Genomic DNA, 16,450 nt, shown 5'->3' on the forward strand with positions numbered 1-16,450 from the left:
TTATATAAAATATGAAATATTACTCTTTTTAAATATTTTTTTAATAATTTAATGATCAAATCTTGAAATTTAAATATATTAATTGCAATTTGTTCTTTAAATGATCCAACTCACAAGCGCTCACCTTACAAGCCACCTAGGGAAACAAACCTAGGCCAGCTGATGAGACAGCTTAGCATAATTATAATTCAACAATATAAATACTATATTTGAATTAAGCCTCCATAAATTGTTATATAATTTTATAAAATATTTTTTTATATCTTATAAAATCATGTTACATAACTTTCTTCCATCCCAATAATTTGTCAAGTTCAAAATTCGGATGAAACATTGGAATAATGAATAGATTAAAAATCCCAAATTTAATTTATTAATGAAGAACATTTATTAAAACGCTACTTATATATAATATTTAAGTTCATATTAAACATCATTGATTTTATGGATATTAAGTTAATCAACAACAAATTATCTTTTGTGCAAAATTCCTAATAGTTCTCTCCAGGTACGCCTTTCAAAATGAATAATTCTTCACTCTGCAAGTTGACGTTCACTACCAAAGGAAAATCTCCTTTATCAACACTGAATGTTTGAGAGAACTTCTTCCCAAAAGCAAAAACATCTACACTATAAGTGCCATGAAATCCTCTGAATTTAAACTCCCCTTGATCATCAATTTTTCCATGAGCATAGGAAAGCCATTCTTCCTTCAAAGCAAGAAGCCTCTTTCCTGCTTCATTTATATCACCTTCAGCATTAACCAATTGTGCATTCTCTCTACTCATGAACAATTCCCAGAAACCCCAAAGCATAACTCCCTCAATGGCTGGATGAGCATATGCTTCTCTGAGCATCACTTCCAAATCTTCGGCTCGAACATACTCATTTTCTGCTGAAACATCAAGCTCAGTAAACCAGATTGGAAGGCCAAGAACTCCTAGTTTATCTAATGCTTGACTCACTATTGGCCCTACTGGATTATCAATATGTCCTTGTACACCTACACCTGTAATAGTTGCTCCTTGCTCCTGTAAATCAAGAATTTGTTGAATATACTTCTCAGGAAATGCTCGAGCATCAGTTGCATCCTCAATGTGATAATCATTTACAAATAATATAGGAGTGGCATCCAACTGACTGGCACTCTTGAACATATTTGCTCTTATACCTTTTCCTAATTTGTCCTGATAGAAAGAACCATGAAGCATTTCATTGTTAACATCATAGTGTTTGAACTTTCCTTTGTACCTCGACATGAGACCGGTTATGCGATTTTCAACTGCAACTTTCAGGTCATTTGTGCTTAGAGCTTTCACCCATGGCTGCACAGCAGAGTCAACTTCCCAGAAGATGCAGTGGCCTCTAACATCAATTCCATTTTTGTTGCAAAAATCCAAAAGATCATCAGCATCGGTGTAGTTTAAATTTCCCTGTTGTGGCTCTGTCCAGTACCACTTGAGTTCATTACCAAAAACTCCCCAGTTGAAATTATTCAAAAAGAAGTTGACAATGTCCTCATTATCAATGTCCATTCTACTGATACATGACCCAATTGGGAAACTGTTCTTTATCTGTTTAACTGTTATGATTGTTTCCGGGATGTCCTTGGCATCTGCTCTAGAAATTTTCAGAATAATGTCTCGCTTTCTCACCTGTAGAAGAGAGCTCTATTCAGTGCTATAATAAGCAACGTTAACACTTTTTTATATGAATTTTCTTAACTTCATAAAACAAATTGTCCTTTGTAACATAATTAGTAATGACATAACATTGAAGTAATGGTTTTAAACGAGATAGATTAATTTCAGCCTAACAAGGATGACGGAAGTTACCTGGTTAATTTGATTATTTAGATGTTTGAATCTTAATGTCCTGTCAATTGGAAAAATTTGTAAACCTGCAACCATCAAATCAATACCTGGAGAAGGACCTTGAACATACACAATAACTCTAGATTTTAACTTCTCCATTCTGAATGATCCACCGATTTCATACCATCTATCGTCAACAGCTTCCACTTGGCCACCATTCACCCATTCACTATCAACACCAAGAGCAACATTGATATTTTGTGGGCCACTTTTATTTGAACCAATTCTAACCCAGGCTGATACTTGATATGTCACTTGGATCTTCAGGCTATTGGTGATATTCTGAGCTGGCCCCATCCAAGTTTGGGAACGATTAGTGGCAAGAATATAGTTACCATTTAATTGTTCATAGCTTCCTAATGATTCCTTTGCCATTGGTGGTAGAAGAAGAGGTGCTCCATTGGCGATGGCCAAAGTACATGGACCAAGAGGAAACCAACAATTTAAGCTATCGTTGAGATTGCTATTGGTGATTATATTTACTCCATACAAGACACCCTGCAAAAACAAAAGAATTTTAGTCTTTTTTAAATAAATTTGAGATTAGTTGTGTTAGGAGAGGAAAATGAATATTAAAGCTAGCTAGCCAGATATACTATATTACTTTAAGTGTTTTAATGCAAAACTTAGAATTGATGAGTCAACAACGCTATTAGCTAATATATGAAACTCACCAAGTATTTATTTCTTAAATGGGAGCCACTCTTATTTTTTTTTCAAGTAGAAGAAACTATTAAATAAAAGAATTTATTATCATTAAATGTCATGCATGATAAGCCAACTCAACATAAAGAGTTGTCATTGGAGTCATATGTTCTTTAACTTTAGCTAAATTGTAATATAAAGTACCAAAGTTTTTCAAGCCCAAATTCAAAATCAAATGATCAAGATACATTGCTAACCTCATTTTTGGGTCACATTCAGCTTCCGTAGTGATATGGCGCTTCCAGAAAGGTCCAAGTTCCTCTAAACCCTAATAGTAGTGCATTTGCTCCTTTCTGGCCTTGCATGGTCATGCAAGGCCTGGGGTATGACCACACTCAAGTGTGGTCATGCTTACTTAGGGAAGTTGATCCGTGGCCTTTATTGCTCAATCCTACATCATTGATCTGTGGCCTATGTCCACGGATCCTCATCGAAACTGTCCATTTGATCAGACGGTTGAAAGCATTTGGCAACAGTCAGTAGTTGCATAAACCACAAAAGTAATCAGGACAATCAATCTCATGTCTAATCGATAGTCTAGAAAATCAACCACCACCTATAAAAGACGGTTGTTCGTTCCTGTCAAGGGGCTCCATGTGCTCGGTACGCTGTGCTTGCTCGGAGAAAGTGAAGGAATCTAGTGGTGAAGCAATCAAGTTGAGTTCTCTGATCACCTGCCATTTTATAAGTATTTCCACCCCTTCTTTTTCATTTTAAATTAAGTGTTTATTTTAAGCATTTAATTTCAGAATTTCAAAATCTAGTTTAGGTTAACTTAATAGCCTTGGATTAGGTTTGGATTTGGTACTACTTAGATTGACCCGAACCCGACCTAATCTTAATCCTAAAAAGGCTTAACCCAAACCATAAAACCTAACTTAGTTTTGACTTAATCTAAATCTGACAAAGCCTAGCCCCGACTCAGTTTAGGTTTAGCCCAACCTAACCCAAACCCTAAAATCTAACCCAAGTCTGACCTACCCAAGACCTAACCCAACCTAGACCTGTCTTATCTCTAGTCTAGCCCAACCTAATCCAAACCCTAAAACCTGGCACAGGTCTGACCAAACCCGGACCTAATTCAACCTAGACCTGACTCAGCTCACATCTAGCAAACCTAACCCAATCCCTAGAACCTAACTCAGGTATGACTCAACCAAGATCTATCCCTTCACAATCCTAATCAAACTCAGTTCTAGCCTAATCTAACCCTAACCTTAAAACCTAACCCAGGTTTGACCCAAACCAAACCTAACACAACCTAAACCCGACCCAGCTTAGGTCTAGCCCAACCTAACCAAAACCTAAAACTTAACGCAGGTCTAACACAACCCAAACCTAACCTAACCTAAACCTGACCAAGCTCATATCTAGCCCAACCTAAGCTGAATCCTAAAACCTAACCCAAGTTTGACCTAATCCAGACCTGACCAAATCTATACTTACTCAGCTTAGGTCTAGTCCAATCTAACCCAAATGACCTGAAACACTCTGAGACCATCCAAATAACCTAAAACAACTTGAAACCACTCAATTGAATTGAAATAACCTGAAACCAACTTGACATGCCAGAAAATGTGCTACTCTTTTTTATATATTTAATGCTTATTTCTAGTGATATTACACTTTAAAGGAATATATTTTTGTATTTTTTATTCCATGTACAATAGATTAAGCAATTGGAGAAAATGGAGCGAAAATAGAGCAATTTGGAATCAAATGGAGCAATGAAGTAAAATTTGACCTAGCACATAGGGATTAGGTAATTAATCCATGCTTCTAGAAGGTTGGCGCCTAGGAGCCACGGTTGGACGCCTAGGCGCCAGAAGCCGACTTGACATTTTTTTAGCTTTTTAGGCAGATTTTCAAACGGGGTGTGTCTATTGGAGTGAAATGGAAGCAGAGGATGCCAGGGGCAAAGATTTCCAAGGATATAAAGTGCAGGAGAAGGGGAAAAGTGAGAGTTCTCTTTCATTTTCTGCATTTCTGAGTGAAATTATAAGGAGAGTTTAAGAATTCTTTAAAAAATCTTCAAATGATTTTCTTGGGGAGGACTTTGAGATAAGTTCTTTGTATTTTTTTAAGTTTTGTTAAATTTTATTGTGTAAACCTTATTTTAAATATTAACATGTGTTATTCTATTTCCCCATGAAATATGAGTATTATCTTTCTCCTTGTGATGAGAAATAATCATGTGTGAGATTAGAATTTTTAGAAGTGCTTTTATTTCAATATTGTGAAGGTATATTACTTCATCTTAATTTACATATGCAATTTGACCAACTCATATGTTAAAACATATTGTGAATACATAATGACCCAAGAGGGCTATGCTTTTCCTCAATTATTAATTACCACACTAAAGTTTAGGATAAAGAAAAAGTAATCATGGGCTGAGTGCAAATAGATAGGGAGATAAGTTTAGATGGGTGTAAACTAGTGATTCTAGGGTAATAGGCTAGAACCATAATCAATTTGAGCTAAGGTTTGGAACTTAAAGCTAGGTTAGGGCCAAACTCTATCCCCTCTTTAATTCACTACCTATTAAGTGATATCAATGGCATTATTTTTTGTTCATCCATGCAATTTATATCTCTGATGTATTTTTGATGTGTTCTTCTATAGTTTAGTGTAGTTTAAGAATTAATGACTATAACAAAATCTCCATATGGTTGAATGTAATCTTGGCGTATGATACGTATGAGCTTTCATTTAGGGAGGATTTCTAGTCAAAATGGATTGCTTTTATAAGAAGTGAAGATTATAATGACAAGCAAAACATTAAAGTTATCATAAATATTGAATAAGTAAAATATATCTTAAAATAGAAATGCTAATTGGTTGGCACTCACACATAAGCCTAAGTACTTGGATTTAAACCTTTTGACTCCGTGAGCTCATGATGTGCAAAAACTAATTTTGATGATAATAAAAACATATTTGAGGTCAATCTATTTATCCTAAGTGAATTGATAGTTTAGTGAATTACCTGATATAAAAAAGCTTGAGAAGCAAATTTATTATAATTCAACAGTCTTTATAGTTATTAAATTTATAGCTTCAATATAAATGATAATTGCATTTTAAATGAGAAATGTGTATAAATAAAATAAGAAATTATTTTAAAAATTTTGGTTATAAAAATCTTTAAGAAAATACATTTAATATTTTCAATGGTACATAATAATACTTGATCTTTCCAAATAAATATGATGAGTTTATGAGTTTATATTTTTAAATTTTAGTTAGTATACGTAAATCTTTTATTTTTGACATAAATTTTTTATGATAAATTGATATATATGTGCTCTTAAATTTATTTTCTCAAAATTATTTAAGGCTACTTAAAATTTTAATAGTTAATCTAAATATATAATTTAGTTTTTCTCCCAAATTTATTTTGCAATGATTAAATTTTGTGGTAACTTTTATTTTATCAATTTCATGAGATCTTTTAAAATCAATTTGATAGATTACATGACCTACTTTTGGTAAAATTATATTAATTATCATTTTTTCAAATACTTAGTATTTTTTAATGTTGGCTAACTATTGGAGTTTAATTTGGAGAGCTTTGATTAGCCATTGGAGATTTTATACTAGCCTTCTTTGTCACATGGAGAGCAATTAAAGGAGACATTTTTTTGTTTTATTTTGGCCATATTTTGAGATGCTGTAAATATGAGGTATTTTGATAGCTAAGGATGGAATATAAAAAAGAGAAATAAAAGCTTTGTTGGACTTCTTATCTCTCAAATTCTATTTCAATATAAGTTTTTTTCTTGCAATAAATCTTATATTTTATTTCAAAACTCCTTGGAAAATTAAGCTCATATAACACTACATCATTACAATCAGTTTTAAAGTTATAAAAAATTTGTCATTTCTGTAAGCTCATTTTAAAATTTGTAAGCTTAATTTTTTTAATTATATTTTAGTTAGTATTAAATAATTAGTTCTTATAAATTCTTATTTACCTTTTTTATAAAGTCTTAAAATTTTCTTAAAGTACACTGTAATATTTAGTGAAATTCATTGTTAAATTGGGCTTACTCATTAAAAACATATATTATAAGGGTTCTTCTAACTTGAAACGCACTAAATTTGAGATAATGAAACTTAGATGGTGAAAGTCTAAGCAAACTTGCAGACAAGGTAGGAACCTTGTAAAAATTTTGTGTTATCTAAGTTATTTTAAATTATTTTTAATTTTTTAAATTTTTTTATCTTCTTAGCTAGGGATGCCAAAAAAAAAAAAAAGGTCATTCTCAAATACAGCTCATGTTCAGCTCTCTGAATAACTTGTGTTTGACTCGTTCGTAAAGCAAAAGAGTAAAACACAAACAATTTTTGTAAGCTCGATTTATAAACAAGCCGAACTCGATTACACTTTTATTCGATCATGTTTTATTTAATTGTTTAGATCAAATTAATCAAATAATAAATAAATGACATGTAAGGTTAAAACGGAGTATCATTGATATGATATAAAAAATTTGGTTTGTATAAAAATAAACAATATAGTATAGGTGTTTGATATGTTACAAAATAAAAATGAGTTTTGTGCAAGTAAACGCCTATGTGCTCTCTAAATTTAGGTGTTAGACATGTAAATACATAAGAAATGGGTGATGTGAACGTAAATGCCCGAAATAAACCCATATTAATATATAAGAAAGGGGTGATATATAATTTTTAAAAAGCAACATTCTTGACCAGTGATACATCTGGGCCACAAAACACGATTAATTAAGTGGATAAAAGATTCCATTCATGCGCATCGTAACAAATGGATGAAATACTTTAGTTTCGTTTTGAAAGTGATTTGAGAATATTATATCGCAAGATCACGAAGAGACATGATACAAAGGTGGCAGCTTTTCTGCATGTTTAACCACAAAACTTTTCAATCTTACCGTAGTATCAGGAGGAGGAGAAGGTGGCAGCTTCTCTGCACGTTTAACCACAAAACTGTTCAAAAGGACATCAGTTCCCGGCGGTGGGCCTTCAAGATATATTACCGCCCTCGAAATAACACTACTAATCAGAAATTTCCCTTTCAACTGCGCCCAATCTGTGTCTGTCGTCTGCACACTGGATGGACAAAAATCTTTTAGGTTTCACGGATGAGTTTGCAGATTAAGAATGTTGTTTGTACAGTATTTTGCTTTTAATTGATTATTACTTTACTGGTATATATTGCCAGTTTATTCCTATAGTTGTTATTCTCTTATTATTAGTATCTTTTATACTTTAATAGTCATTTTTTATGTTCTCGTTTGCTCATGTTTGTTAGTGAGGTAAGTGGTCCCTCATTTCGTTTTGTTTCTTATTCCAGGCCATGGTAGTGGCGAAACAACTTTCTATTTTGGCTAATTTCTTGGAAATAGTATTTTCGTTTATTCTTTGTTTTCTCTGGTTCTTCCACCTGAAGATTTTGATGCCTTTCGGTTCTTCTACACCATTTAAGCTCGTGATTTTTCGTTGTATAGTTGGCTTAATTTATGACTGGAGAAAGCTAGTGTCTATAAGTTACATGAATATTGGAGCAGTTACTTGGACAAAATCTATAAAATATGTATTTTTTTGCTTTACGCAAACTAATCATGACGATATATTTTGTAGTAGTTAATTGGGTGTTAAACCAATAAACTCCAATATTAAAATGATGGTGTTATAAAATATGTAATTTTATATTATTTCTCTAGATATATGTTTACTGAATAACTTGTCAACGGATGAAAAAATAAAAGACTCGGTCATGATTCTAGATTTACAGATAATAGATTGAATCACTATCCTTTTATAAGCTAAAACTTGGAAAGCAAGGAAATGAAGCAACGAAAAGTTTTTCAGCAGTCATAGAACTAAATTAGAAACCAAAAAAAACAATTACTTACTTAGAAATACCAATGTATTGTTCACGTCCACTCTGTGTTTGCACCCATAACGAAACTCGCACATCAAATGGATTAGAATTGCCAAATAACCTAACAACTGCAGTGACCTCATAAGCTAGCTTTCTCTTCACTCTGCCTGTTATCTCTTGCTGAATCCCATTCCAGTTTTCTGTGCGCTCAGTTGCAGAAGCAAAGAATTTTCCAGTCAGAGGACGCACCTTTCCATCTCCCATGGAGTCGTGCAGAAGAATCTTACATCCTCTTGCAGACCAATTATTCAGGCCTTCATCGAATTCTGGGTTGAGGATTATGTTTTGGTCGTCTTCACCAACTTTTGTTTTGGTATTCTCCTTCAGCAAATAGAAATTATATTCTTTTTTTCAGAAACTATGAAAATATCAATTTTGTTACGTCCGAGTATGTATCTGCCATTCATTCAAGGTTTTCTAGCAAAGTTTCGAAGTTCAAACAGAAAGTACTACTCCTAATCTAAATAGTATTTAAATGGGTGTCATCTCAGCTACTTAAATAAGATATTTCATTCAAAGATTTGGTATTGGGCCCAAAACTAAACATTTTTTTTACTCATATGTAAGATATTTTTAAAAATTTGAATAAAAACTATATTTTGATATACATTATTGTTTATTTTTAAAAATATTTTTCATAAAGAAAACATTAATACTGAAAAAAGAAAATGTTATCATTAAAATAAAAAAAAACATTTAAGAGAGTAATTAAAATAATAATATATGAAATAAAAGATTTGAGAGTTATATATTTATAGAGGCCCTAGATATGTAAGGAATTGGGTGGCATGCAATAAAATTTTATTGCAACTGAAATTAAAGGCCGGCGCTCACAACACGGCCCCTCACACAAAAACAGTAGTAGTTTAATCCAAGAAAATAATAATAATAATAATAATAATAATAATAAAATAAATTAAAATTGAAGCAAAATTGGGCCGACTGAACAAATACCTCGGAATAAGCCATATCCCAGCCGCCCCACTGTAGTTGAATGTCCAACTTCCTTAATAATAATAAAAAAAATGATACATGTTCAAGAGTAATGAAACATAACTAGCAGCAAAAATATTGCTCTCTTCAGGCACGAACTTGATTATATGAGTTATCAGTTACCTCAAACTGATATATATCTAACTTGATCTTGATTCCAATTTCTTTAGCACAAAGCAGACACATTAACTCTTTTATATACACAATAGGTTTGCAGTCTCTATCTCCTTTTGGTGACTTTATAGAGATGTGGGAAAAAAAATGAGGGGCACCAGCTGCCCAAGGCTTAACCAGAATTGCAAGCAAAATAAATAAAAAGGAGGTGTCAGAATGACAGATTTCTTATGTCTTAATTTTCATTAAAACCATATGAATTTATGGCTGACGGTCCAAGAAGAAGCTTTTCTTGCGGTGGTTGATTTCTTAATCTTAAGCTTTGGGACTTAAAAGCTTATACTCAATGGGAGACTTTATATCTTTTGGGAACTAAAATGCTCTTTTTCTCTCTGTTTGTAGTCTAAAACTTGAAGCAACAAAACAATTAATATATTTTATTTTAGTGACACATAACAATGCTAGCAATGGACTGGAGATAAACATAGAATTTCAAGAGATATAAAACAAAGTTATTATTAAAAAAGGCATTTTAATGATACGCGACGTTAAATTGTATATTTTGCATCAATAAGCAGAAAAGTATTTATGTCTCATAAATTGTTTTAAGTTTCTGCTACATTTGTCTGTTCTTTTTGTTGGAAGATAAGAGGTTGTTGTAAGAGGAAGAATGCTAAGAAAAGAAGGTGAACACTTGTAAAACTCACTTTTATTTCACTCTTACACTCTTTGATTTTTTTTCTTGAAACAAAATAACTCAAATACACCACACCTGTTTATAATAGTGACAACCCCACTAGGGTTGTTCCAACACATTTTAATCCAATGGCTATTCTTGACTATGTAGAATATTCTCTTTTTTTGTTACAGAAGTTATTAATTGCATATTCTAGAATTCTCTAAATCACTCTTTTAAACTATATCTCTAGAATCAGCTAAAATATTCTTCATAAAGTAAGTTTCTAGAATTTTCTAGAGACAATTCTAGATTATGGGCTTAATTAAAAGCCCAAATTAAATCAAGTTTACTTTTTTCAATACTATCTCTTAAAATTGATTTGTCATCCCAAGCAATCTTCTTATCCTAATAAAATCTTCATACTTGAACAGCTTAGTGAATATATCAGCTATTTGATCATGAGTATTCACATACTCTACTTTCATATTTTTTCTTGTGATGTAGTCTCTAATGAAGTGATAGTGTGTGTTGATATGTTTTCTTCGATCATGAAAAACAAGATTCTTGGCCAAAACCATAGCTGATTATTATAGACACAAACCTTTGTTGGCTCTTCTTATGGCAATCTTAACTTCTACAACAAATTTGGGAGTCAAATTGCATGGCTGACACATAAAGTTGCAGCAACATGCTCGACTTCACAAGTAGAAAGAGCATTGATTTGTTGCTTCTTTGACATCCAAATAAAAACAGTCTCCCAAGTTGAATGCGAACCCTGTAGTGATTTTTCTCTCATCTAAGTTTCCTGTCCAATAACTATCACTATATCCAATTAGCAAAAAAAAAATAGTTGATGAGGAACAAAATAAGCCAAAGTCGATCATACCTTTGATATAACAAAGTATCCTTAATGATCTTCAAGTGAATAGTAGTTGCTGCCTGATATACTAAAATAATGTGTAATTTTATGTATTCATTTTATGCTTAAATTTGGTGATATTGTACTTTAATACTTTATAAATTTGGTGATATTGTACTTTAAAGAAGGGTATCATCATGTTTTGTTGCAGGTATATAAATTTTAGGCTTTTGGAGCAAAAAGAAGAAAAAAGGAGCAAAAAAGAGAAAATGTGGAGCCAAAATGGAGCTTTTTCAGTATCTTGGTGCCAAAGGTGCCAGAACTGGTGCTAGAGGCGCCATTATACATAGAGTTAGCGCCAGAGGCGTCATTATATAAAGAAGCAGTGCTAGAAGCGCCATAATCCTGAGAACAGCGCTTGACTTTAATACATTAGTGTTAGAGGCGCCAGAAGCACTCTAGACGAATTAAGATGGAGTATAGCGATTACTGACTATTTTTGAGCGGTTCTAGAAGGCTCCAAGAAATTCAAACACCCCATGAAATGATTTAACGCATCTAGACACTTTGGAAAGGCTCTTGAATGAAGAGATGTGTCTCTTGGATGAAGAGACTTATCTCTTAGTGTGAAGAGGTGAGCCTTTTGGGAAAAAAAGAGGGAATTTTAAATTCTTTTTGAAATAAAGGCTGGTCCTAATTAAAAAGAGTAGGAGACTAGATAAGAGGGGGGCGTGCGTGAGGTTTGAGAGACAGAAGTCTTGGGAGAATGGAGGATTTTCTTCTAGAGTTGTAAAAGGAGAGGGAAGGTGATAGATTTCTTCTTTATTACATTTCTAAGAGAGAATTAACTGTGATTCTAAAGAGAGAAAGTACTTAAAGGGAACTTCTAGGGATTTGCTTGAGAAGGAATGTGAGATGAGTTGTGTTCTTTTTTTTCTTTGTTTTGTAAACTTGCTTTTATATATAAAATCTATGTTTTTCGTATTTTTCTCATGAATTATGTATAGTCTTCTTTATCCTTCTCTCTACAATGAGATATTGTTTTATGAAGAATTAATGTTGATATGTAAGGATTTAAATGTCACTAATTGTGATGATTCGAACTCTGTGTTGGCATCAATTTTTGATGTCACGAGTGTAGGGTGTCCACCTACATGACTCGAGATAGTTTACGGTCCGTCCGTAACATCCGATAGTTCAGACACCCACCTGAGACCTTTTTGACACATGTTGAGGGGCACGTAGCTAAGGTTATTCTTCTAGGCTATGGCACTTGCCTAGGTGAAGACTGGTTGGCATTTCAAGCATCGGACAACACCGATTGAGTCGACAAATATTATTCGTTGCGCCGCGCACGAAATAAAATTAAATTGGCTCGGTCGTCAGCGAAGTTGTCCAAATTAGCCCGGGCAACTGAACGGATCACATGAGTGTGTCTGGAACATCGATTTTAGCTACGGAGGATGTCCACTTTGCTACGGCTTCGCGGGCGGGGTAAAAATATGTGAATTATTGTTTTGGACATGATACAAAAAAAGTGGTCCAGATGACACCGGATGACAAAACGGACTGCGCCATAATGTCCGGAATGTCGATTTTAGTTAAGAAGGGCATCTGCTTTGCCTCGAGGATGTATAAGGGCTAAAAATGCGGAGAGGATAATTATATTATTGTTATTATATAATATATTATATTAATCCTATTTAAACTATCGCTCCTCTCCCTCTCTCCTCTATCTATGGTGACCAAGCCCTCCCAGCGCCGCCAACTTCACGAACCCTAGCCTTCTCTTGCGCCTTCTTTGCCAGAGCTCCCTCATCGCGCCTAAGGTACGCTGACTGCCTCCTTCCCTGACGCCGACAACCCCTCCTTCAGCGCAGCTCCCTCGCCGGCCAGCAGAAGCCATCTTTGGCTCTTGTAAACCACGCCTCTACCTGATCCCGTAATTTTTATATGTAAGGATTTATGAAGTTGACACCACTACTTGAATATTTTAATCCCCGGTAATGACACCGAAAACTTGATCCCAAGTAAAGTAAAATTTCAATTATATTTTTAGGGATTCTACGTAAGTATATGTATCTTTATCAAGTAATATAGAGATTTCTGATTAAGCACTGAATATCGATCCCACGGAGATCGAGGTTAATCACGGAGGCTTTCAAGAGGTTCTAGTATAGAATAACACGCCCTAGCTTGGAAGGTAGATAAATTTTTGGTTTTCATTATATCCTAAAATTATCACTACAATTCTACTTCTACTCTAAAACTAAAATACTTAGTGAAAATCAGAAAGTGGGGTTTAATATATTAAAAGTACTCTTCCTCATACAATGAAATTAGTGACATGCGTAAAATTAAAACAAATAGTGAGAGAGATTGTGACAAAAAGGAGCAATTATATTCTTTACTCTTACTAGAGATGCTATAAAAGACATTGGTTAATCTAAATTTTGAATAGTTCTGAAGACGGGCAAGGCAGGGAAGATACTAGCTCTCAATTTAGAGTTCTCTCTTATCCCTCCACTTGGAGGCTAACATCTCACATCAAAACCTAAAAAAATAGAACAAATTAGGGGGCTTTAGCCTTTCACTCTAAAGTCACTCTAAAGCACTCAACCATATGGACTACATTCTCATCCATACAATCTCATGTGATTCTACCACAGTTAATTGAGTCAACAGCATCCCAGATCTTACATGTTCTCACAACAGATTTTAACATGCAAGTTGATCAAGTTTACATGTAAATAAAGAACAAAGTAAAATCATCACAATATATTCTCACTCCACTCAAATCTATATCCTACAAATGCATAATAATTCATTACAAGAAGGAATATTAAAGAAAACAACTCACTACACTTAAAGAAAGAACAAAAACTTTTCATTCAATAAGACTTTGAAACCATACAAATAAAGTACTAGATTAAAATCAAAATACAATGAAAATACTTATCTTTTATGGAAATCAAACTCTCCTTGTATTGCAAAAGCAATCTCCTTACAATCCTCTCCAAGAATAAAGTGAAAAGAAAAGAAGAAATCTCTCACTCTCTCTCTTTCTCCTAACCTTACCACCCCCCTTAGGGCTCACACCCAAGCCTTATTTTTCTTCTCCAAGCCTTCTTCTTCTCTTCTAATTACTTCAAGAGTCCTAGAGTTATTTTAAAAATATTTCCAAGCCTTCCTTTATAATTTCCCAAGAGATGCATAAGTGTCTCTTAAAAAACGTCTAGATTCAATGATTCACAAGTGTCTCTTAAAAAACGTCTAGATTCAATGATTCTTCCAAATGGTGCTTCAAGTGAATCTTCATAACTCCATATAACCACCCCAAATTCTGCTAGAAAGTCCCTTTTCTAATTCCCAAAAAATTCCACAAGAGATGCATGAAGCAACGCTTCAATAATTGTCCAAACTCAATGTATATTATAAAAGATATGTTAAAAACCGTCTTTGGCGCCTTAGCGCCATTTTTGGGCCTTAAGTGCCATCCTCTCTGTCTGGGTGGCGCCCATGTGGTATTTTGGGTGTTTAAGCACCAATCACAGACACTTAAGTTCCCAGTTTCAATCCTCATGGCTCTAGTGTGCCCCGATTCGACATGATTTACTCCGGTTTGCTCTGTTTTGCTCTGTTTTGGTCTATTTTTGTTCTTTTAGCTCCAATCACTCCAAATTCTTCAATTTGATGTACCTACAACCAAAAACACAAGAAAATATACCTTTAAATTGCAATATCAGTATAAAATAAAGTATGAAAAATAGTACATTTTTAGACATAACAAAATCTGTCAAACTTAAACATTACTTGTCCTCAAGTAATACTACATTTTTAAATTAATTTATGTAGATTAGAGTTAAGATTAGAGTTAATGGGTCATCCTTTAATGGGTCATCCTTTAGAATTGCTAAAATTTTGTTCTAAAAATGTTATAATTCAAATTATAAGAACTTCTAGTGAATCCTACTAGCCTGGGGTCTAAAATATTTTTTATCAAACTTGGGAATTTGTTTTCTTATCTAATTCAAAAGTATATGTAGATTTTTCAAACTTTGGATGTTATGAACTTTATTTTCTAGACTTAAGAACTCTCTTAAAAATAATTTTTACTAATATAAATTTAAAAGGAAAGCTTAGGATTGTTCTAAGTTCTTTACTCTAGAAAGACTCGAGTGAAACTAATTTTTGATTAGGACATCTCCTCAAGCTGCTCCTCACTTTTTTTTTTGCATTTTATTTTTTTTTGTTAGGATCTTTTTGATCCATTCTTTTTTTCTTATTTCTTTTTTTTAATATGTGAGGATTACTATATCTGGAGAAGTCCTTAAAAGATTTTGAATTCCACTATCCTCCTTTAAAGTTAAAACTTATTACTTCACTTGAAAAGGTGTATATATTTTTTTAAATACTTTCTAAGAGAGCCTTAAATGTTTGAAAATAAAATTTCTAAAAATCATTAATTTTTCAAAAAATAAAATTTTCCTACTAAAGATAGTTATTCATTTTCCCAAGTTCTCCACTAAATATCGTTAACTCTAGGTTCACCCTTTACACTAAAAATATCAACTAAGTTTTCCTACTACATTTTTATACTTAAAATTATAACATCTTTAAGATGAATCCACATAAAAAAAAATCATTAGAAATAAAATATAAATTTATTTGTAGTACTTTTGAAGACAAGTAAGGTTTAAATTTGAAACATTTTTCTTTCCCCCCTAAACTTAAGCTCAAACATGTGTAATAGTGAGGTAAGAAAATATGCGGCAGGGAAAGATCACTTTTACAATTTACTACACATCCTACAAAAATACCAATAAATACAAAATGATAGAATATTGCAGTAGAAAGTAAATATAGCTTAAACATGCTTGACATAACACTGTAAATGAATTTTAAATAGTATAACAGGTACAAATAACAGGTACAAACTGAAGACAGGTACAAACTGAAGATTAAACAATAACAGATTTTAAACTTCATAAAGGAATTACTGGATGCTAACAAGTTCATAATATTGAGATAAGGTTTTTCATCTCCAATGGCTCATACAAACATAGACACAAAGTCTAACACATTGACTCACAGATTCATAAACAAACAACAACTAAGGTTAATTTGATCTCCCTTCTACTCACATTTCCCCTTCTTACTTTCAATTTCTAACGAAAGAAACTGCACTAATAATGTGGGTGTATTATAGAACTTTATATGATTATCACATATGGACCAGAATTCCTTCATATGTTATCAATTTTAGGGTTACTCTAAGTCTAACATATACACACTCT

The 16,450-nt window shown here is 33.0% G+C and overlaps 1 protein-coding gene across 1 annotated transcript; it reads right to left on the minus strand.

The window, feature by feature from the left end:
• Positions 1-402: 402 nt before the first annotated feature.
• LOC110038353 (endo-1,4-beta-xylanase A-like) lies at positions 403-9,920 on the minus strand. The gene is made up of 6 exons (XM_020743162.1): positions 9,625-9,920; positions 9,463-9,514; positions 8,480-8,829; positions 7,496-7,673; positions 1,836-2,372; positions 403-1,655 (listed from the first exon to the last, which is right to left on the minus strand). The coding sequence occupies exons 2-6, from the start codon at positions 9,475-9,477 to the stop codon at positions 492-494; spliced, it is 2,244 nt and encodes a 747-aa protein (XP_020598821.1). The 5' UTR covers positions 9,478-9,514; positions 9,625-9,920; the 3' UTR covers positions 403-491.
• Between the last annotated feature and the right edge of the window lie 6,530 nt (positions 9,921-16,450).

This window comes from Phalaenopsis equestris, unplaced genomic scaffold (assembly GCF_001263595.1).
Source record: "Phalaenopsis equestris unplaced genomic scaffold, ASM126359v1 Scaffold232637, whole genome shotgun sequence".
Taxonomy (NCBI): Eukaryota; Viridiplantae; Streptophyta; class Magnoliopsida; order Asparagales; family Orchidaceae; genus Phalaenopsis; species Phalaenopsis equestris.